This window comes from Equus caballus, chromosome 16, assembly GCF_041296265.1.
Source record: "Equus caballus isolate H_3958 breed thoroughbred chromosome 16, TB-T2T, whole genome shotgun sequence".
Lineage (NCBI taxonomy): Eukaryota > Metazoa > Chordata > Mammalia > Perissodactyla > Equidae > Equus > Equus caballus.
The window spans coordinates 79688741-79713294 of NC_091699.1; the positions used below are offsets into that span (position 1 = coordinate 79688741).

The 24554-nt window shown below is 33.9% G+C and overlaps 1 protein-coding gene across 2 annotated transcripts in view; it reads left to right on the plus strand.

Annotated features, from left to right (window-relative positions):
* The window catches only part of DNAJC13 (DnaJ heat shock protein family (Hsp40) member C13), a 110397-nt gene that overhangs the window by 40236 nt on the left and 45607 nt on the right, over nt 1–24554 (plus strand). For both annotated transcript variants that reach the window (XR_011427033.1, XM_023620933.2), the window contains exons 10-28: nt 500–666; nt 780–859; nt 943–1112; nt 1598–1697; nt 3417–3524; nt 4205–4360; nt 5363–5419; nt 7404–7525; nt 9702–9777; nt 10027–10122; nt 10869–11012; nt 14274–14356; nt 15710–15863; nt 18388–18491; nt 18577–18736; nt 20002–20064; nt 21395–21496; nt 23181–23285; nt 24056–24258. Coding sequence is in view for 1 of the 2 variants with exons in the window: in XM_023620933.2 (XP_023476701.2) it covers nt 500–666; nt 780–859; nt 943–1112; nt 1598–1697; nt 3417–3524; nt 4205–4360; nt 5363–5419; nt 7404–7525; nt 9702–9777; nt 10027–10122; nt 10869–11012; nt 14274–14356; nt 15710–15863; nt 18388–18491; nt 18577–18736; nt 20002–20064; nt 21395–21496; nt 23181–23285; nt 24056–24258 (2250 nt within the window). In the remaining variant the exon portion in view is untranslated. The remainder of the gene's footprint in view (nt 1–499; nt 667–779; nt 860–942; nt 1113–1597; nt 1698–3416; nt 3525–4204; nt 4361–5362; nt 5420–7403; nt 7526–9701; nt 9778–10026; nt 10123–10868; nt 11013–14273; nt 14357–15709; nt 15864–18387; nt 18492–18576; nt 18737–20001; nt 20065–21394; nt 21497–23180; nt 23286–24055; nt 24259–24554) is intronic.

Here is a 24554-nt window from a genome sequence, read left to right on the forward strand (position 1 = left end):
CATTCTCTCGATGAAGTTTCTTGAAAAGCAAGACTGTAGAGACAGAAAGCAGTAAGTGGTTGCCTGGGCTGGGGAGTTTTTTGCCCATGGGCACGAGGAAACTTTTTGGGGTGATGGAAGTGTATCAAAACTGGATTGTGGTAATGATTGCACAACTGTGTAAATTTACTAAAATTATCAAACTGTACATTTTAATTGGGTGAATTTTGTGATTTGAAAGTTATACCTCAGTAAAACTGTTAGAAATAATCTTAAAATAAAAAAACAACAGAAAAATGTTAAAGCTACAGTCCTTAAGCAACTTCTACAAGGTGTGTGAAGCAAAGAGAAAAGCTGGTATTGGAACTCCACGCTCCTGAAGCCCCTGTTCTTTTGTGCTTCTCCTTATACTCAGAGTTCCCCCTGCCCAGGTTACCTGCTGCAAGGCCTGTGCTGCACTCTGCGTCCCAATTCCTATTAATTGTCAATCCTAAAACCTTTTTATTTTTAACCTACTTAGAGATTCTTTATTAGCAAGTTTGCTGGATGGAGTAAGAGCCTCTGGTAACAGAGATGTTTGTGTAAAAATGACACCAACTCATAAAGGTCAGCGATGGGGGTTACTCAGCATGCCTGTTGATGAGGAAGTGGAGAGCCTTCATCTCAGATTCTTGGCTACACCTCCAAGTAAGTATTGATTTAAAGATAATTGCATTTCCATCCATCTACTTAATAATAATTTAAGAATTTTTAGGAATGCAAACCTCTAAATCCTTTTGAACTTTTTCATCTCCTTACAGATGGTAACTTTGCAGATGCTGTATTCAGGTTCAACGCAAATATTTCATATAGCGGAGTTCTGCATGCAGTAACACAGGATGTAAGATAAATTGTATCATAATTTGTTCATTGTCATTAACTTGTGTTGTGGAAACTTTTTTGAAATATTCTTCCTTCGCCTAGGGTCTCTTCTCAGAAAACAAAGAAAAACTGATCAATAATGCCATAACAGCATTATTGTCCCAAGAGGGAGAAGTTGTTGCTTCAAATGCTGAACTCGAGAGTCAGTTCCAGGCTGTGAGGAGGCTTGTGGCTTCCAAAGCTGGTTTTCTAGCCTTCACTCAGCTTCCAAAGTAAGTTATCTTCTGAAACTTAACTTCTTTTAGAGAATTTGAACAACTCAAAATAGCAAGTAATCAACAATTCACCTCTTTATATCTGACTAAACTTGATACCTTTTATTTGGTAATATGGTAGTTTTTGTTCATGAGAAATAAAAAAGAAAGGCAAGTGGAACTGAAGGGGGTTGTTGGTTCCATACTCATACATAGTGACTCTTGTTTTATTGAATTTGAACAGGAAATTGTATGCCTTATATATTTTTTTAAATTTTATTTTTCCTGCCTTTTAGTTTTAATTAACCTTAAAAACAATCTTCCCCCTCAAAGAAGAAAACTATTATGAAAACGGATAGGTCCCAGAGGTGGGATTCAAATATATAATTGCTGTAGTAATGTAATGGAAACTTAAGATGACTTATTACCTTATATTTTAATAATAATAGAATAGACTAATGCTCTGATATTGCTATTACACGCTTATTATTTTGTTCCGCAAGATTTCGGGAACGTCTCGGAGTGAAGGTAGTAAAAGCACTCAAGAGGAGCAACAATGGAGTAATCCATGCAGCTGTTGATATGCTCTGTGCCCTCATGTGTGTGAGTAGTGTTTTTCTTATGGAAACTGATTTTTCTTAAGTTGACTGATGGTTTAGATTTCTACAAACTTAGATTTTTATTGAACCAATGAAATTTAATGTTTTTGTATTTCCTAAATTGCTCTCATAACCATTTATTTATTCAAATAAACATTTATTTAGTGTATCTATAAACCAGGCCCTGTACTATGTACTAGAAATACGAAGATGTCATAATTGCCGACAGTCTAATAAGGTCAGCATAGGTATACAGTATAAAGTCATAGGGGCCATGGGATCACTAAAAAGCAGCACTTAATTTTGGTTTTGTGTTGACGGGAAGATGAAAGATTCCAGGCCAGTCTTTCTGGGAAATGTTACACTTGATCTGAATCTTGAAAGATAGGCAGGTATTTTCCAGCTGTGAGAAGGCTTTCCTGGGAAAGGAAAGAGCATATGTAAAGGCATGTTTCGGAAGCAGCAAATAATTAAATATGGTTGGATCATAAGGTGTGTATGGGGGCGCGTGGGGCTAGGAGTTAACAGCTAGGGACAGTCAGAAAAAACCGTTGTTTCAGATGAAGAAGCTAGATTTGTATTCTTTAGTAAGGAATAACTGAAAGATTTTTCAACAGAGGAGCAGTAACAACAGTTTTGAATTTTAGAAAGCTCATGGGTGGTATGTGGACTACAGATTAGAGGTAAAGTTAGAGTTGGGTAGACCAAATTATCATGTGAGAAACGATGCTGAGGTAAGCTGGGGCTAAAGAAGGCACATTTGAAAGCCATTTGAGAGGTAAAGATCTAACTTGGTGACAGCTTGTATGGGGGGAGAAGCAAATGGTTCAGTATAACATTGAAGTTTTTGGTTTACCTCAATTTTGTCTATAGGATTTTATTCCTTGTATACAATGTTTTAGGCAAGCTTAGTGGTATAGAATAAATGTAAGTAATCACTTGTATAAAACCTTGCATTTATTCCCAAAAGTGAATCTTGCTATCTTCACTATTTTATTATCTTTACTACTCCAAATAATTCCATTAAAAGAATTAATGGGATAACTAGAACATAGAATAAGAGTAGTGTGAAACAGACACATTGAGTCCTCATTATATGTTAGGTTTGGCTATTTATTTTACATGAATTATCTCATTTAAGCATCATAATAGTTCTGAGACAAGTACTGTTATTCCCACTTTACAGCTGAGGAAAATGAGACTGAGTTAAAGTAACTTAACCTTGCCCAAGGTCAGGAGCAGTCAGTAGCGGAGTTAGAATTTGATCTTTCCTCCTGACTATCATGCTGGAATCCTTTTTACACTCTCAAGTTATCCCAACAGTCAGAAGAGAATCACCTTGAGAGAAAGAAACTATTTGCTGCTAATTTTAGTATTTGCTTTTTAAATGCTAGGTTTTATTGCAATTTTAAGTTATAAAATTTGGGGGGGGTGGGGAATGGGTTTCATTTGCCCTGTAAGGAGATCTGTGACTTTGACGAGAGTACCTTGTGCAGTAGTATCTACAGTTACTTGTTGGGCAAATTATCTATGAAGTCTCATCAGACCCAAGGGAAATCCTCATTTCTGCCTTCTTGTCTTATCACGAGTTTCCTTCCTGCCTTAAACTTTAAAGGCTATGATTTTTAATCCTTTCAGTATTTAATGAATACTCTTTGTAAATGACTTGAGTTATGCCAGCACATGGGACTGCTCATGAATTATCACTGTTTTTAATCAATAGCCCATGCATGATGACTATGACTTAAGACAAGAACAGCTAAACAAAGCTTCTCTTCTCTCTTCAAAGAAGTTTCTGGAAAACTTACTGGAGAAATTTAATTCCCATGTGGTAAGTTATAATTAAATTTGTATTAATGAGCGATACCATACATTATTGAAGGATATTGTAGAAGTGCAACATGGACAGTGTTTTGTTTTTTTTTTAACTGCAGCCCCCAGCTTTGGTCAGTGTCAGTCACAGCTCAGCTTGGTCACTAATAATAAAATATTCTGTTTTAGGACTATATCCATTCATCTGGGAAGGATAAGTTACAAAGCCTTTAGATTTTTACAATGATATTCCAGATTATTTTTTTTCTCTCTCTTTAAGATGCTCTTAAAATATATATAAAGCCAAATCTTTGTTCCTCAGTCACTGGTAACAGTTTTGGAGATGGACAATCTATACTATCTAGAAGGAACATGAATTAATTGCTAGAGTTTTGCAAGTGTTGTCAACGATCGCTTTTTATACAAATACGCATTAAATCTTAGTTACACATATTTGAGGAGTCTTGGTTATTCTCTTGAAATTTGACTGAATTTTAATTATTTTCCTTTTGAGATGTACTCAGCAGTGGATTTGCTACATAGTGAAAAGAGGTACTTCTTAGAGTCATCAAACTTTGAATCTCCTATTGAGAAATTAAATGTTTCCTTCTAACGTATAGAATAACAGAAACACATTATTGCTATGTTTTAAATGAAGCTCTCTATCATAAGTCAAGGTAATATGTTACTTTGTTTCAGGATCATGGGACTGGTGCCCTCGTTATTAGTTCACTTTTGGACTTCCTTACTTTCGCCCTCTGTGCTCCATATAGTGAGACAACGGAAGGACAGCAGTTCGATATGCTCTTAGAGATGGTAGCATCCAATGGGAGAACCCTCTTTAAACTCTTTCAGGTGAGAGCATGTATTTTTCTTATCAGATAACAACTATTCTAAGAGAACCACTTTTTAAGTCAGTTTCTTTTTAAAATAATGTGTGTGCTTCTGTAATCATGTTGATAAATAAATACAGCCTAGTAAATTATCATATTAGGATGTTTAATTCACAGATTTTGGGGTATTTCATGTAGAGCTCTGTTGATGGCTTTTGACCAGTGCTTTGAGTCTGTTGCCCATCTTTTCCATCTTAGAAGTAGTGAAGGGGCTGGCCTGGTGGCCCAGCGGTTAAATTCGCATGTTCTGCTTCTCAGTGTCCCGGGGTTTGCTGGTTTGGATCCTGGGTGTGGACATGGCGCCACTTGGCAAGCCATGCTGTGGCAGGCGTCCCACATATAAAGTGGAGGAAGATGGGCACAGATGTTAGCTCAGGGCCAGTCTTCCTCAGAAAAAAGAGGAGGATTGGCAGTAGTTAGTTCAGGACTAATCTTCCTCAAAAAAAAAAAAAAAGTAGTAGTGAAAAGCTTGTTTTTCTTTCTTGTAGATCCAAGGCTACCATTTCTTAACAAATTCCTAAATAATAAGATAAGTTTTAGTAGGGCTGTTCATAAGCAACTGAAAATATTTGTTATTTCATATGATACTGTAGTATTTATTATGTACATATATATGTGTATGTGACATATTTTTATATTAATTTTATTATAAATGTCAATTTATATTATTTTACTATCTTTACTGTTTGATATTTATCATTCAAATAATTGTAATATGTATTATTGAAATAAGTGCCATTTCCTACTAACGTAAAAACTCTTTATGTTTTAAGTATCTGTAAAGCTGTATTGTAAGTATACTTAAAATTTTTAACTGAACTGTGATCTGACTTTGAGACATATCCTTTACTAATTTTATGGCTTATAACTTGCATAAAATTGTATATCTTCCTTAAGAGCAAAAACTAAATATGTTGAAATAAAATTCTTTTGTTTTGTGATACTTTTTCCCCCTATTTTAAAGCATCCTTCCATGGCAATTATAAAGGGAGCTGGATTGGTTATGAAGGCAATAATAGAGGTGAGAGAACAATTTTGAAATTCTCAACTTACTTGGATATTGATTGTCCATTTTAATTGAATGCTGACAAAATTATCTTTCAGTCTTTTATGGAAAACATTCAATTTTTGTGGATAAGAAAAATAATTTAAAATTTTTATTTAGAAATTAGTTTTAAACTAGTTTGAGAAACGATCCTCAATAATAAGCTAAGAGTTTAAAGTTCTTAAGTAAGTAAATTTAGAAAAGATAAATTTTTCTGTTCCTGCGTTGTTTGTTTTATTTTGAAAGAATTAAAAGCATTCCTTCTTCTCTTTTATGGGGAGTTGGTGGCAATGGTATTGAAATTTTTAGGTACTGAGGTTACATAGAAACCTATTAATGGAGTTAGTTCGTAGCAAAGTGGTATCAAATAAGAATGGTAACAAAACTTAGTTCCTCATGCTGAAGTGCATTTGTATTTAAGCTCTAGAAATAAAGATAATTGCTTTAGCCTTCTGTGTTTTTTAAAAGATGAGATCGTGGCTATGAATGTCAGCTTGGATACATTGACATCAGTCTAAATGGCTTTTGAATTCGTATATTCTTTTATCATAGTAATAATTTGGATAAAATATAAGAGTTTTTAATAAACTCAGCGATTGTGGCTCATAAATATAACATAGCTAAATAATAAGCACAGAATTAGTATACTCTTAAGAACTGTTAAAAAAATTATATATAGGCCTTACACTGGTTGGAACATCATAGTTAAATTTGCATTTTTAGTGTGTAGATACAAGTAAAGATTAATTTCCCCCCTCCAGCTAGTGGGTTCTGTGCTCAATTTTAGCTTCCAAAGTCAGTACCACATCTCTCATTTACAGAGCTTGCAGTAGCCAAGGACAGTTAGGATCAAAAGAACAAACAAAAGTTTATTGCTGACCCTGATCTACCAGCATATTGCCATTCATTCAGAAATATTTACTGAGTGCCAGGTGTAACCAAAATGCCGACTTTTGGCTTCAGTATAAGCCATGCCTGTCAGATTCATAGCCAGTGACTAGAGCTGGTGTCTGTGTAAGGAAGACTTCATTTATTTGCGCTGAAGTCCTGGCAAGTATCTTAAATTATTTTTTTCTGATTGTAAAAAGCGGTATATGATCTTTGAAGAAACATTGAGATGCTCAGAAAGAATACAAGGAACAAATAATAAATTACCTGTATTTTTACCATCCAGAGATAAGTGCTATTAGCATTTTGATAAATTTCCTCTCAGACTGTGTACTGTTCAAAATGATATATGTACATATACATAGTATGCATAGTATGTAGTAGTACACATACTACATATTCATTTGCCAGAATGATATATGTACATATTCATAGTATGTATATTTGTATACATACTGCATATTCGGTTGTACTGTATACTTGTACTTTTTTCAGTAACATTGTGAGCATTTTTACTTTTTGACAGATTGTCTTCAATATCACACTGCTTGCTTAACTTATAGTTCTATGATTACCTTTGATTAGTAGTCCTGTCTGTCCTGCCCTGTTGCCAAAGTGAGTCCATTAGTAAAGTAAAATTAGAAGAAAAGGAATTGCCCTTACATCGCATCATTCTTTAAAAAAATAAATAATTGTATTCACCATGAATGTGAATATATCCTTAATAACAAAAGCAAGCCAGATTTGCAGGTGCCTTTGGTAGGAACTGCTGGTTTCCCTGAGTTACCTGATATATACTTAGGGAATGAACCTAATTGTAATATTAAATTAAGCAAAGGATCATTCATAAGATAAATTTATATGAAAACATTTAAACCTCATTCCAAAGACGAATATTTTAAAAATTACTCATATTACTACCCACGTATGTTTTGATAATTGAAATTGCATTTTTAAGTTTTATTATATTGTGTACTGAGTAATTATCTAGAGATGTAAAATTAGTTTTACAAAATTAGGATAGCTTGCTTTAGATTGCTGCTTTAGGGATCATCTTACCCTTTTTCCAAAGGAAGGTGACAAAGAAATTGCTACAAAAATGCAGGAGCTTGCCCTAAGTGAAGGTGCCTTACCTCGACACTTGCATACTGCGATGTTTACAATAAGCTCAGATCAAAGGATGCTTACAAATAGGTAGGTTAAATTTAATTTGCTATAAATTAACTTGCTGTTCAGAGAATGGATTTTGATATTAAATAAAACAAACTGAGGAGTGTTTGGATTACACAAATGTTTCATTTTCTTTTGATTCACGTAGTTCTCCTTTTTCTTTCTCTGTAGAAGAATTGTGCCCAGATGATCATTGTCCCTGTCCCTGGATAACTTAGGAAGAAAAAATAAAACTGCGTTTGCTTTTTCCCCCACTATGCTCTTATCAGGCTCTACACCCATAGTCATGTGACTGGAACATGGAAAAGAGTACCTAGAAGCTTATGGAACTAGAACCACATACCCAGGCTTTTGCTCCTTGTACTTTCTCTGGCCATCTTGCATGCAGATGACCCCATGTGAAAACCTCTCCTAGTCAATTTTTAAATGTCTTTGGTCAGTTAGGTACTCTACTTTAAGAATTAAAAGTCTTAATATCTAACCAAGCTAACCTAGGCGTATCCTAAATCTCTGAGAGTTAAACAATTTTCCCTTTGGCAAATCATCTTCTTTTATAATAATGATTCAAATATAAGGAAACACATAAATCTGTTCATTTACTCCAGGCTACATAAATTCCAGCTCCTGTAACCTTTCTTTATGATTCCTGATATGTGACCCTCTCAGATACCCTTAGCATACCATATTGATGCATATTAGTGAAAAAAACAAAAAACAAAAAAAACAAAAATCATGAATATTTTAATCATGTTCTTTTTGACTTTCTAAATAATAGCATAAATTGCTGGCTTATGTTTACTTTGTTATACTACAAATTTTCTTTCTTTATCATCTGTGTCCAGTTATTAGGTGTCATAGTGTACTGCCTTGCTAATAGTTTTCTGCTATTTATACTATGTAAGAAGCTATTTGCATCCCTCACTTGTAAATGTTAGCCACAAAAGTAATCTTCTGTGTTGCCTGAGAGGACAATAAAATTTAAAAGGGAGGTTATTTCATTGATATACTGCCTTATTAGTGCTAGACACTATATTTCATTACAATAGAAACTATTTGATGTCTTATTCCATTAAACTCCCACGTTAGACGTTTGCTTGTTGTGCTTCTCTTTATTATAGTTACATTCCTTACTCTGATCAACCACAATATTGAAAAGCTGTCAAATTATGGTAGAAATACCACTTTTCATTTACATTGCTTTATCTTTTACAGATTGCTATTATAAAATGTTCTCTCTTTTATCCCTAATTAAAGCCTTTTAGGAATCTCTGATATGTACCTACCAAATGGGAGTGAAGGAAATTACAAGCTTAATTACTTCGATATGTTAGCTTCCAAATAGGCAGAGGAATGAACAGTTTTAGTAGTCTTCATTTTTTTGGTGTTAGAACAAAGTAACAATTTGGGTTTTCCTGTTAGCCTTTTTTCTTCTGGGAATGTAGCATGTATAAATACATATGTCTGTAGGTGATTATTTGGTTATTTCCTTCATAGGTTTTATGCCCATTCTTATAGCAAATGGCAATTGAATCTCTACCAAACCACAGAAGGGTCAGTGGTGAATGAAATGTATTCCCTGCTCATGAGGAGCTTCCCGTCTAAGCAGACAAATGTCATCATGAAGATTAAGTTTAATAAATGATTAAGTTGTAGATTCAACATTAAATCTTAGATTTTCTCTTTGAACCAGAATAATGCCTTTAGCTCAAAGGTGGGATGAGTAGAATAATTTGCTCTAAGTGCTTTAAGTCTTTGTCCAAACTCCCAATACTGAAAATATTTTCTATCTCTGACTTTCCCAAAGAGGTTATATTAGAACATAGTTCTTGACTTTTGCTCATGTTCAGAATTCCAAAGAATGCCAGAATGTTGTGATCACTGTATCAGACTTGTTATACAAACTAATTGTATCATCAAGTCTAATTATTTTTTTAAATTTTTCTTATCTTTAAATAGGGTAAGAACCTACTTCTTCATGTTCGGGTCTGTTGAAAATTAGTTTATCAGGGAAGCATTTTAATTTGGAGGAAAATATTATCTCATATCTCTCCAAATTAAAATACTATTTTTTAATATTTAACATCAGAATAATTTTGTTTACTGTAGTCATATTTCTTATGTGATATTTTGTTCTTAAAAATTCCTTTCTGTTCTAGCTGAGATAAAGCAGCAAACCTTTCTCAACGTCTGCTTTTTTCAGACAGCTAAGTAGACATTTAGTGGGACTCTGGACAGCTGATAATGCAACTGCGACAAACTTGTTGAAACGCATTTTGGTAAGTCAGTTGAATAACTGGAAAGATGTATATTCTTAAATTTCATTGATAAGTTGTTTATAATGTTAAAAGGTTTTTTAGTTTGTTTTTAATTTAAAAATACTTAATCATGGGAGTTGGCGTATAATGAATGCTATCCTCAATAGCTAAATCATGGTTTTAATTTTTTTGGATTTGAAGGCTAAATTTTCTTTTGTGCAGTTGTTTTGAAAATGGATTTTATGTCTTGTTTTTGTTTGTTGTTTTTAGCCGCCAGGCTTGCTGGCATACTTGGACAGCTCAGATCCAGTTCCTGAGAAGGATGCTGATCGGATGCATGTTAGAGATAATGTGAAAATAGCAATGGTAAATATGATTGTCCTAAGTATGTTTTCAGGATGAAAGAGTACTTTTTTTTGAAACATGCTAAAGATTTTAGAAATAAACCAAGAATTCACTGCATTGGATAGTGGCATTCTTTTTAAATTATTATTAACAGCTTTTTGGGGGTAAAATTTACATTCTCAAAAATTCACGTGTTTTAAGTGCATGATTCAATAATTTTTAGTGTATTTACAGAGTTGTGCAACTATGTCCACCATCTGATTTTATGAGTAGTAATAATCTTTTATGTTTTGTTTCTCTAACTCAGCTTATTGGCACATTCAGGAAGGGCTTTAGAAAAATTTCAAATACGTAATGTGATATTTTGCATTGTTGGTGAAAGAGGCTAACACTGAAAAAAATTAATTTAGATTGGACTTTTTTCCTTGCAGAGCTATCTTAATTATTAAGGTTGGGTTACCTTTGAGGAAATTACTTAGCGTCTCTCAAGATGTGTTCTTTTCCTGTCCTCACCCCATTTGTCTGCACTCATCTCCCACTTGATCTTGCCACCTCTACAAAAGGAATCATCTCGAAAACTAAGTAGAAAAGATTTCTTAGACAAAAAGTATAATTTATTGTAGCAGTTTTCGCCTTGTATTTTCGCTGAGCCCTAACCTCCAGAATTTATTTAATTATGTAAAATAAAGAGTGTGACTCAGCCTTACTTAGATTTTTAAAATAAATTTGCAAACAGAACTGTAATGGATTTCAATATTATTTTACAGGATCAGTATGGAAAATTTAATAAAGTTCCAGAGTGGCAAAGACTAGCTGGAAAAGCTGCTAAAGAAGTTGAAAAATTTGCCAAAGAAAAAGTGGATCTTGTGTTGATGCACTGGAGGGATAGAATGGGCATTGCGCAAAAAGAGGTAAAAATAAAATCTGCTCCCAACTTCCAGCACTTCTGTGTATCCTAGATTTACTTTAGTTGTTGCTGTTCACAGGGATGGTAGTCAGATACTTCTGGCTGCACACCTGAAGAAATGTCACCTAATTCTGATTCATACGTTTATGTAAACTTTTCTTAATTCGTAGTTTTATGAATCAATGAGTAGGATTTTAATTCGGTATTTAATATGAAATTCAATATAAAATTCTACTCGTAATTTTTCTTTTATAACTTCTGGTTTCCATACTTTTTTATTCATATGTATCTATTTCCTTCCTTCCTTCTTTGAACTTTGTTTTGTAGCTGTAAAATAAAGGTGCCCTTCTTGTTTAGCTTTTTTAGTCAGAGCCAGCAAGACAAGTGTTTTGGAAATGATTCACATTTTTTAATTAAATTTACTGTATGTAGTTAAATTTTTCAATATTAACTCCTCAAATAAAGGTGAGACCGAAAACAGTTTTAATCTCGTTTTTCAGCATGTAGTGTATGCTACAAAACTTAATTCAGTAATGTGCATTCTTCTATGTAGGGTGGAATGTGCAGTGGTTCAGATTGATTTACGGTATCCTGTAAAAGTTGACTTGATCTCACAGTTTTTGTTGACTACACTTGTACTCTTTCCCTTTAACCATCTCTTTACTTATGGTGGTTGTTTCCTTATTCCAGGAAAGTAATCTAAATATCTTTCTAAAACAGACAAGCTTCTTATGAATTTGCAGAATATCTAAACATAAGGCATCAGATGCAGGAGAGCAAATATTATAGTCTTGTGTGTCTATTTGAAATTGAGACCAAAATTCAGTTCTTCAGAACTTGAGCATAATGGGTTAATGCTAATTTGTGTGAGTGACATATGCGATATAAGGAATCATTAGACAGGCTTTCAGATGGCGAGGTCAGTAAAGAGAGTACTGAACTGTGAATTGGTTAACCTACATCTGAGCTTGGTTTCATCACTTTTTAACCCATATGGCAAGTTAGGGGTTTTCAGAACCTTATTTTCCTCTTTCAAAAAATCAGAGTAGCTATACCTTCATTCTCTAGTCTATAGGGATGCTTTGACGTATAAGCAAGATAATAAAAGCACTATATACATGTCTGGTCATGATAATATTGCTGTAGCATTTGAACAGTTGAAAATCTACAAATAAGATATGAGTGGTTTTTGCAGTTATTAAAAATTATAAGCTCCTGGATTCAGGTAGTGAAACCTATTTCTGAAATAACAGTTATTTCAAGCTGTTGAATGTAACTATTCTGAAAATAAGTTTTTGGCATGATTTTATACATGGGATTTATCCAGCATAAGCTGAAACACAAAGCTATTTTAGCTAGAAATGTGGATAACATCTGTTAAAGACAGCAATTCAGAGGGAAAAGTATGTATTTTTAGTATCGATAATGTTTTATTGGTATGTTGGTTTCTTTTAAATGGGGCGTTATCTAAAGTGTCAAGCAAATAATGACACCAAATAGATATAGTAGTCAAGAAATTATTTCTGCCAAGGTACTATTTTAACATTAATGTCTTTAGGAAACAGTGAATAATCTTTGTGACTATTTTATTTGTAGAAATATTAACACCAAAATATGGAATGATCTTGTGCTTCAGCTAAAGTCTGAAAATTAACCATTGTTGAGATTAACTGGCTAGTCTCAAAATGAACTGCATTTCTCATATAATCAGAATGTTTATGAAGTCAATTCCATTGTAGCTGATGGTCTGTGTTGGATTAATAATAAGCTTTGGTTAATGTATAAAATTGCCTCTTTTCTCATTTATGTTATTTTCAGTTTAGAGATTTGTGTAGCTAGTTAGGGCTTTTAGCGTGTCTCTAAATCAGTCAGCTCAGTTTGTGGAGAGCTGATTGTTCTTTTTCTGTATAGCATTTATATTTTCATTACTCTAGACTCCCAGCTTTTTGTCCTGAGGGCAGGGGAAATGGAAGAAAGAACTTCTTGATTAGAGGTGTTAAGGAAAGGTTTGTCATGAAAACTAAACTTTTGAATTGTTTATGTACTTCATTCAAGTCACCTTGCATTAGTTTTCATGATAGTGCTCAGAATTAAAATTTATAGGAAACATTTCCTTTTATAACCAATAGGTTTTGTATTTCAAACAGCATTTACTTTTTAAAGTTTACTACTCATTTTACCTTTATTCTTTCTGTGTCATCTAATCTATTCTCTTGCTTTATTTTATATAATTTGCTACTTTAATGAAGTTACAGACTTTCATGTTTCAATTTATACTATGTCTACTTTTTGCTTCTGTCACATTGGGGGTTAGAATTTTCATGTCTGAAATATCTACAGGTTTTACTTGGAGCAGAGATTCTTAACCTCCACTCTCTGTGTAGACTTGGGGAAATCTTTGAAATCTTCCCCTCTGGTTGTAAACCTGACGTAGGTGTCTTTCTCGGGAATGGGGGCCATAGCTTTCTTTGAATTTTCAGATGGGTTTATGACTACCTAAATTTGAGTCATAGACGTAAAGAAGCAGGTGGGCCTTTTTCTTTCTTAAAGTGAAGATGATTTATATTGGTGACATCCTTGTGAAATTTGTATAATAGATATAGTTGAGCAATAGTAGGCTCACTCATTTTTATTTTCTTTAAAAATTTTTATTTTTTCCTTTTACAATTAAATTCAGGACAGAAACAATATGGTGAGTTTAAGTCCCTGCTACATGTGTGAAATGCGTTAAACTGCCTGGCATGTGGAGTCGTCTTTGATATTCTTTGCTTAATAAATTACATTCAAGTCTCACTTCACATACGTCTGAATGTAGATACTTATTACTTGTCCATTAGCTATTTCTGTTTATACTTGCTCCTCTTGGCTTTGGTAGCAGTTTAATAACCTATAATCTTTTGCACTTATTGTTTTCTCATGACTTTTGTATTAACTGCATGTAAATGTTTAAAACAAGTCACTGTTTTTGAGTATTATGTTTTATTAGTCATCACTGTAAACTTTAACAAAATTTGGTGTTGAAACTATAACTTCAGGCTACATGGAAAATATTTCAGCAATCCTATAGAAATATATGCTAATGGTATTATATTGTGATATAATCTAATATTCTGTGTTCATATTTTATAGATTTTGTTTCATTAATTTTGTATCTGCTAAAATTTGATGAAGGAAGTGTTGCTCAGCACTTAGAAAGTGGTCATCTTCTCACTGAGCCTGTTTGGTAGCCTCAGATTGAGCACTATGAAGTTTTTTTCTTTTCCAGAATATAAATCAAAAGCCAGTAGTTCTTCGAAAGAGAAGACAAAGAATAAAAATAGAAGCAAATTGGGATCTCTTCTATTATAGGTAAACTTTAGACCTCTTTTCCAACACAGATCGGTTGCCATTGCCATTAGAGGGATTATGACAGGTTTTTCTTGTCTGGAACTAGTGCTTTATGCTATAGGTATTTTACGCTATCAAGGTCAAGAATTGTAACTGTTGAGATTCATATGACTAGTGATGTTTCCATAAAATTAAGGCCTTTTATAGAGTGTTGGTAGTCTGAGGAGCCAAAGTTACTTTTAAAATTTTATTAAGAATTAGAGATGGTTGCTTTAAAACACTTTATTGTGGCTTAGAAATAACTGCATTATAACTTCTTTATCTTTGTTGGAAATGGAGTCTTAAAAGAGTTGATGATGAAAAATAAGATTTGTGGGAAATGAGTATCCACGTTAGCTGATCTTGTATACTTTTCCACACTTCTAATATGGTAACTCCTTCTTTTGCCCAGCCACTACTCCCCCCACCACACACGCAGCTACATACGTGTAAGACTTTCAAACAAACCTTTGGGGAAGTTTGCAAAACTTTTTGAGATTGCTGTGGTACTCAGTCTGGAAGTTGACCTACTGATTATATCTAGGCTCATAAAGGAAAATAGGTACTTGGAAAACTTCCAACAGTGGTTTCAAAGTATATGCTATGTATATAATGTGCAGTATGGCCTTAAGAGAATGAATATGTCTTGGTTTCCTCCCTCCGGAATCTCTCAGTTGTGTTCTCCCCCTAGAACTCCTTTGGAACTCTGACATCAGACTTGCTAGGATTGCAGACTAAAGTTGAGTCGATATGAAGCCCATCCATCTCCAGTTCAGACTTGTGTCCAAATTTATTACAATAGTTAAATTATTTCAGGAATAAAAGAAAGATATTTTGAAAATATCAATCAGAGCTTAGCAGTATTCTTTCTTGGGTAGTTTGTAAGGTTCTAATCTAGAATGTTGCTCATCCCACATACTTCACACTCAGTAATCCAGAAATTTTTATCCCCAACCTGAAATTTGATATCTGACTATAATTATTTTCTGACTGGAGTTTATATTAGCAATAAATACTCAAACTGAACATCAATTCCTTGTTTTGAAATTCACGCAGGTTTGTTTTATAGTTTGGGTTGATTTTTTTCCCCAGCATTTTATTATGAAAAATATGAAAGAATTTTACAGTGAATAGCTGTATACCTATCACCAGAATTCTACCATTAACATTTTACTATATTTACTTTATAAAGATTTTATTTTCTTTATTTATGCTTGCTAAAGTCTATTAATTCTACTGTTTTAATGCTTATTATAAGATGTAGTAAAGGGATATTTTTAGGTTTTTAAAAACATTTATTGTTTCCTGCTATTTTCTGATTATCTGTATATCTAGGTTTGGTCAGGACCATGCCAGGTCAAACCTAATTTGGAATTTCAAAACGCGAGAAGAATTGAGAGATAGTCTTGAATCTGAAATGAGAGCATTTAATATTGATAGAGAGCTTGGTAGTGCTAATGTGATCTCCTGGAACCACCAGGAATTTGAGGTAAGGTTTGATTTTTGTAGTATATTAGTTTTTTTTTTTAAAAAGCGTGTGTTATTTTTGGAGTGTGTGTGTGTTTTTTTTTAATTTATAGTTATATAACACATACCTTTATCTTTCCCTCTTAATTTTGTGGAGGAAATATTGATCTTTTCCTGCGACAAAAATGAAAAATTAACTTTGTTAAGTAACTCGGCTTTGTACCTGAGAATCATGTAGGAGTTTTATAAATTTCATCCTATGCTTTCTATATCTCTTTTTTGCTTGTTTTTTCCCTTTAGAGTCTTTCACCATTGAAACAGCCTGTTCCCATTGTTCCTCGTAGCTTGTTTGATTCATTTTTTGTGGTAATTTGATTCAGAATGTGGCCATATTTTGCTATTGTATTAAAAATACAAAAACAAGAAACATGCTCGTGGTAGATAACCGTGTGTGTGTGTGCGTGTGTGTGCATGTGTGTGTGTGTGAGTGTGATTTAAACTCTTATTAGAGTTGTAGATTTGAACATGCCCCTGACCCTGCAGGCTTTGATCTTTAACCCAACTGCATTTCTGAAACATGTAATGATTCGATTGTGATCATTCCCTCCTTGAAAAGCTTTGTTTACTTTGGTTTTGGGAATCTATATTCTTCTGGATTTTCTCCTCCACTATGCAATCCTTCTTTGCTCATTTTTCCTTATTCCGCAAATGTTGGTTGGCCCCAAAGGATCAGTTCTTGGACCTTTTTTCGTTTATATTTATTGCTCCAGTGATCTCATCCATTCTCTTGGCTTTAAATGTTTTTCATTTGCTAGTGGCTTCCAGATTCTTATCTCCTTCTTAGAAGACTTTCTTTCCTAGACTTCATACTTTTGTCCTATGATTGAATATCTAATAAGCATCTAGAACTTAGCTCTAAAACTGTGCTCTGGTTCGTTCCCCAAACCTGCTTTGCTTGCATCCTTTCTGATCTTAGATAATGGCTACTTCTTATTTTCTAGTCAAAAACCTTGAAATTATCTTTTCTCTTACAACCCAAATCTGCATTGTCAGCAAATCCTGTTTAGTGCACCTTTAAAAATTATCTAGAACTCAACTCTTTGTGGGATTGTAGCAATATTTCTCTTTCTACCCTTGCCTCCCTACAATCTATTATCAACATAGCAACAATGTGGTCTTGTTAAAATGTAAGTAGGTGGTGTCACTTCTCTGTTCAAAGCCCTCTAGTGCTCCTATGGCTTCCCCTCTCATTTAGTAAGAGCCGGAGTCTTTAAAATAGCGTACAGGGCAGGATCTGTGTACCCCCTAACCCCAAACATTGTTTCTTTAATCTCATCTCCTACTGTTCACCCTCTCAATCTTGCTCCAGCCACACTGGCTTCCCTGAAAACACCACATTCCTGTTATGACTCAAGCTCTTTCTACTTGCTGTTCTCTGCCTAGAATATTCTTTTCCTTGGATAGCCTCATAACTTGTTTTCTTATCTCCTTCAAGTCTTTTCCCGAATGTCATCATCTGAGTGAGTCTTCCTTGGCCACCCTATTTAAAAATGCAGCCCTTTTTACACACACACATACACACACACTCTCTCTCTCTCAACTCATTCTCTCTCTCTATTCCCTTTCCCTGCTTTATTTCATTCTATAGCACTTACTATATCACACAACTGTCATGTATATTTTACTTTTTATCTACCACTCCTATAAGGAGAGAAATTTTTATGTTTGTTTATTGCTGTATCCCTGATGACTAGAACAGGGCATGGGATACACAGTATATGCTAAATAAATGGAAATTGAATGCTCAGAATTTATAGAAAGAAAGTGAAATGGATATATATGTGTGTTTTTGACTTTATAGAGTTTATATTTTTAGAAATCAGTTATTTTAGACTTAAGAAAAAGAATTCTGATAATCTGGTTAGAGAATTCCTTTTTACAGTTGCTTGTGAATCTTTACCTGAGACAAGCAGCCTATCTGGAGTACAAAGTCGTGGTTCTGCCCAACTCCTGATCGTGGGCTAGTCCCTCATGTCTCACCTTCAGTTTGTAGCCTGGGGTAATTTGACGTACAGAGAATGAATACTGTATAAAAATATACTGTAAAATGTATTTGATATGTTAGGAGATGAGGGAAGACTAGAAGTAGCTTGTGTGAGTTGGGCAAACTGTGTGTGGTGCAGGACCATCTGTTCTTTGCTTGGTTGTGGTAAGCCAAGAAGGAAATGAAGCTGATTGTGCCTTAACAGTGGTTTGATTCTGCTTTCCCTTAAGTCTTCGTGGACACCACATAGTCCTGTGACAGTTTTTATCAGCAAGTTTTACATTCATAATTCTGACTCTTAACATTTAACTGAAATAGTAAGTCATATTAATAATAATGAATTACCAGATACTTCAAGAAGTGGTGAATTTTTTTCCTATTAAAGGCTGTCTTATCGAGGAAAGAAAAAGCCCTGAACAGGAAGAATTTAAGAAGTGATTATGTGAAATTGCCAAAAATCCATTGTAAACTAAAATAATGTAATTTGCTTTTATTAATAAAGGTTAAATATGAGTGCCTGGCAGAGGAAATCAAAATAGGAGACTATTACCTGAGATTACTGTTGGAGGAAGATGAGAATGAAGAAAGTGGATCAATTAAGAGATCGTAAGCTTTTCTTCATGTCTTTTGATATTTGTTTTCACTATTAGGTTCATGGCTAATTCTGTTGTGACCTTTCTTTTAAATCTAGGTATGAATTTTTCAATGAGCTCTATCATCGTTTCCTGCTCACTCCAAAAGTAAACATGAAGTGTTTATGTTTACAAGCCCTTGCTATTGTGTATGGCAGATGTCATGAAGAAATAGGACCTTTTACAGATACAAGATATATCATTGGAATGTTAGAAAGGGTAAGGATATCATTTAAGGAAACTGCTATTTGATGATATCATTGGGGTACCTGTTAAATTTTCAAAATTAAGTTCTGTTTGATCACATTGTTACCATAACTTCCTGCATGAGTTTTTCTGTAATTTTCATTATACTTAATTTAAATATTAGTTAGATGAATAGGAAAATGACTAATGGGTTAGTGTTTGTACACGTCAGTTTATTTTTTTCAGTTGCTGCTTTTGAACGACTTTAGCGACCTATTTGCCAATCTTTAATTTAAGTATGGGTGAGCAGGACAGGTGTGTAAAAGAAATAGTGACGTTCAGATTTGTATGTACTTTTGGTTTTCCATTTTGGAAAAACCTTAAATGATGCTAGCGTACTAAATTTCAGTGTGAAGATAGTAAAACTTTACAAACTACAATGATAACCAAAAAAAGGGAACCTTAAGGGAGTTAGCACATTTCTTTATTTTAGAAAGTTTGTCATTTAACACTTGAGCACAGTGGGGGAAAGAAAAAATTGATCGATTCATCCATCGTGAAGCTCAAATTTGAGTGTTACCTAATTGTAGTGTATACACTTTATTCTTTCATTTGTGTTTACGTTGCTCTTACATTTATCAACTTTCAGTGAACTGCCTTAGAAATTTCACGAGTTTTGAAAATGGCCATCATTGTTTGTTATGATTGCCTCAACTGTCAATCATGCTTAGTAGATTAGAAAACTTTCTCTGAATAAGGTCACAAAACATACCTAGGAAATAACATAACCAGATGAAAATCTTTATTGTTTGCTGTTACACCAGATTGCACTGTTGAATTCTAATTTATTGTTATTCTGGTGAACCTGAGTACTTGTGGCATAGCATTTGTGTTTTAGACAGATAGATTTTTCTTTCTTGTTTGTGTTCATCATGATGTGATTTATGTGAAGCATCATTAATCAGTTCTTTAGAATTGTTACCTAATTCAAGAGTATTATTTGGGTTAATTCTTGCATTTATTTCAATTTTTATGTATATTCTTAAAGCTATACATTAAAGTAATCTGCTTATGATTTTTAAAATATCTGCCTTTCTCGGGAAATAGACAGGTTATATAAAATTGCACAGAATGTGAGACATTGAGGAATTGCAATAACTGACAGTCTTCTCTGATTTTCTTAATGTTTAAAAGGTGACGCTATTTCTTATTGGCTTTTGGTTGATTTGTCAAGTGATCATAATATCTTAATTTGTGTTTCTATTCACTTCTGAATAAATTCTTATTTATTTCAATAGTGTACAGATAAACTTGAACGAGATAGGTTGATCCTCTTCATTAACAAGTTGATCCTTAATAAGGTACAGTGTTTTTGTATAAATATGCTGTTATTTCAAAGTAAGTCACATGAGTATGTACAAAAAGATAAATTATTATACTTTGGGTTAATTAGCCAGACGTGATTCTTTTCTTATCTTCTCCTTTTTGATCAGAAAGCTCTGTGTGCTCTCAACTCCTAGAAGGAAAAATTTTTGCAATATATTCTCTGTACATTCTGCGCTAATATTACAGATACGGATTAAATTATTGATAATAAAATTCTAAGTGAAGAATACTGAGGGATGAAATCATTAGCTAATTTTTCTTTAGGGAATCTTTAGGGTTAGATTTCAAGTAAAATAAGTGCGTGACATAAAATGGAAAGTTTTTAATTTATCAATATTGATGGTAAGGAGTAATTTGAAGACAAAATGAAGTGTCACTTTAGCTCTTCACATGTTCTTTTTAAGACATTTTGATAGGTTCATGCTGGTTTCTAATAAGAATTCATAGTTGTAATATATAATGTTGATTCACAATTGTATGATGTTGGAATGAAGTCTGAGCAGGTTTCTTATTAAATACTTGCTTAGTTTTAGTCTCACTTTTAGTAAACAATGCAAATGTTTTAACATGAAGTGTAATTAATAAGTCCTAGGAAAATTTATATTATAATCTCTTCCTAACTTCTAAGAAATTACCAGGGGTTTTTCTGTTTTTTAATTTTTTTTTTTGGTGAGGAAGATTATAATATCCACCGCCATCCTTCTCTTTTTGCTGAGGAAGATTGGCCCTGAGCTAACATCTGTGCCCATCTTCCTCTACTTTATATGTGGGACGCCTGCCACAGCATGGCTTGATGAGCACTCCATAGGTCCGTGCCTGGGATCTGAACTGGTGAACCCCGGGCTGCCAAAGTGGAGCATGACAATTTAACTGCTATGCCACTGGGCCGCCCCAGAAATTACGTTTTTACCTTAAGTTTACAAAGACAAACTGGAACATTAAAAGATTTTTTAATATACCAGATTTTATTTCTGATAATAGGCTAACCTGTTTACTAACAAAAAGGCTGTGGAAAATACAGGATAATTGTAGAACCAGAGAGTTTGTTGTGGGTCTTATTCCTGCTGGGCTTTAATTTGTTTCCTTGTTTTTATTTTGCTGAGAATATATTTAAGTAAAGATTCTTCATGTGATCTCGTTGTAAAGTAGTTTTGCCCTTTTAATCTTAATTGATGTTCCTTGAACACAAAATCCTGAAAAAACCAAGTAATACGAGTTCTGTGGCAGTTCTTTGAGACCCTTTTAGATAGTAGTACCTATTGGAGAGAAAGATTTTAGATTATATAAAACATTTTTGTCTTTCAGAAAAACGTTAAGGATCTCATGGATTCAAATGGAATTAGAATCCTTGTGGACTTGCTTACCCTTGCACATCTGCATGTAAGCCGAGCTACAGTACCACTGCAGGTATGTATGCTGATCTAGATTTTACAAGCAGAACATTCTTTCAGTACAATTTTAGGATGAAAAGAACCAAAAAATCTGGAAATATCTCAATAAATGTGGCCATAAAGGTATTTCTCCAATAATTATGATAGTACTAATGCCTGGGAGATTAAGTCAAACAAAAAAGTAAAATAACTATAAGAACAATCCAGAATGAACAGTGATGATCCATTTTTATTTTTCCAATGTCTCTTTCGTCTTATAAAGTAACTGCATCTGTAATGTGGCTTATTTTGAAGAAATGTGACCTTTAGGATTTAAACTGAGTGTGTCAGTTATGTAACTGGAACTTTTAGCATTGTCAGTCGCTGAGAATACACTTTCCCTTGAGGAATCTGGAGTCATTATTGAAACCAGCCAATAAGAGGACAGAGCTGCAGGTGTCTACTGAAAGGCCTTTCTGATACCTAACTTATGGACAGGATCTATACTTAGCTCATTGGTGATTTTTTTGGTGTTATGTTTTATTTTTATTGCATCTCCGGGTGTAGGGAGATGTGTCATATTAGATTTTGGCTGAATTGTGAACAAAAGTACTATTTGAATATTTAGAATATGGCATTTTCTATTAGCAGGTTTGAATAGTAGTAATCCTAACGCTTGTATAGAATTACAGTGTACCAGGTACTGTTCTGGTGCACATGATATATTAACTCTTAAAATTCCTCAACAAACCTCTCTTTTTACAGTTGAGGAAACTGAGGAACAGAGAGGCTAAGTGTATTGCCCAAGGTCACGCAATAAGGAACAGAGCCAGAGTTAGAACCCAGAAGTCTATGCTCTTAACCACTTTGCCATACCTCTATAGATGACTCTAACTGAAAGCTGATAGTTATGAGAGTATTTAAAAACCATGTTTTAATAAAATACACTACATAAAAATTCTATCCTAGATTCTCGTAAACATTGATGTGTAAAATTGTAAGAATTATCTGTAGTGAGGGTAGTAGATTGAAACTAAGTGTTTAAAACCACTTAAAACTTTTCCCATTAGTATTTTAACTCATTGATCTCAGATGTTTATGAAGCTTTTAGTTGGCATGAGTTTTTTCCCTCAAAAGACCTTTAGTATTTTGAGCATTGTGGTTTAAGGTTAATGGTATATGCGTATTTATATAGCTACTTACAGTATTCTTTGCTACTAAAATTTTAGTGTCCTGATAATTTATTAATAACCATCAGGAATGTAGATGTTAGGGCCAGCCCCCGGTGGCCTAGTGGTTAAGTTCAGTGCACTCTGCTTTGGTGGCCCAGGTTCAATTCCTGGGCTTAGACCTACACCACTTGTCTGTCTGGCTATGCTGTGGCAGTGGCCCCCATACAAAAAGAGGAAGATTGGCAACAGATGTTAGCTGAGGGTGAATCTTCCTCAGCAAAAAAGAATGTAGGTGTCTTTGAATTTAGCTTAGATTGCCAAGTGAATTTAGGAAGCCATTTGCTTCAAATGCATATTAACGAGGAAGTCGCTTTTTTGGACTATTAGGTTAAACATCTAATCCTTAACTCTTAAAATAAGGTCACTTAAAATTTTAGATGAATTTCTAAAGGAATATAAACCCAAGAAATTAGTACTTTGTAACCTTTTGTGACATCTGCCCCCTTAGATTTCTGCCTTGAAAAATAACAAAATCTTTCTAAAACTTAGAGCAACGTAATTGAAGCTGCTCCAGATATGAAAAGAGAGAGTGAAAAGGAATGGTACTTTGGCAATGCAGACAAAGAAAGGAGTGGCCCGTATGGATTTCATGAGGTATGTGTCTTGAAGAAACTTTTTGTGAAAGTCTTAGCCTTTCTTATGCCCTCCTGCTTAGCACACATAGAGACATGGAATATTTTAAAACTGTTTTGAGTTAACTGTCATCAGCTCCAAGGGCTCTTCCATTCCATTTCCACATGAAGGATTACATGGCTTGCATTTCTAGAGAAACACAGACATACATACAATCATGTCTTTAAACCTTATTGTTTAAAAGCTATTGTTATGGAGGTAGCACTTAGGTTTTTAATGAATTTTATATCACAATTGCTACCTTAATAATTATGTCAAACTATAATGCTTCTATATGGTATGAACGGGTAAGTTTTAATATGTAGTCTGAAATCCATTGAAAATTGCTTGTCCAGTCCAAGGGCAATTTCATTTTAACATCTGCTGGTGTTTGATCTTGCCCTCCCATCCTCAGCCTTCCAGGCTCATTGGGAATTTAGCCAAAGGTAGTTTTATAGAAGACCAAGCTTTCTGCTTGTATATAGTTTTACGCTCTGCCTACCATTTTTATTCTTTCCAGTGTTCCTTATGCTCTGCAGGTTGGCCAACTAAATGGTTATTTTCTTTTATTAATAGCCAAATTTGAGTTCCTGAAGTCCTGTCAGCAAAACTTTGGTGTTGTTTTTTAATAGTGAACTTGCATGTTTATTTCATATTTTAGTTTGTATTTACTGTAAAATAGAAAACATTAGCAGACTTTTCCATTTTGCTTTATTTGTCTGTTTGTAGTAGTGATTTTTTTTATTCATTAGATGCAAGAATTGTGGACCAAAGGAATGTTAAACGCAAAAACCAGATGCTGGGCTCAAGGCATGGATGGATGGCGACCACTGCAAGCTATACCCCAGCTTAAGTGGTGTCTTTTAGCCAGTGGACAGGCTGTACTAAATGAAACTGACCTTGCTACGCTTATATTGAACATGTTGATCACAATGTGTGGATATTTTCCAAGCAGGTAAAATGTAATTGAACATTTCCATGGTTAACAGAGACTCTAAAACATTTATATGGGTGCTTTTTCAGTAAAGTCATGGGATGGACTCTGGTGATTTAGAGCAAAGATGATCCATTTGTGGCCTTGGGGGAATGCTGCTTTGAATTTTGGAGCTTTTTGGAACAGATAGAAAAAAAAAAATTGTAAATTAGACTGATACAGTAGCTAAAAAGCAACTTTCTCTGGGAGACTTCAAATAATGTTACAGAATTGAGGCTTTCTGGCTGCACTCTAGCAACAGTAACAATTACCATATT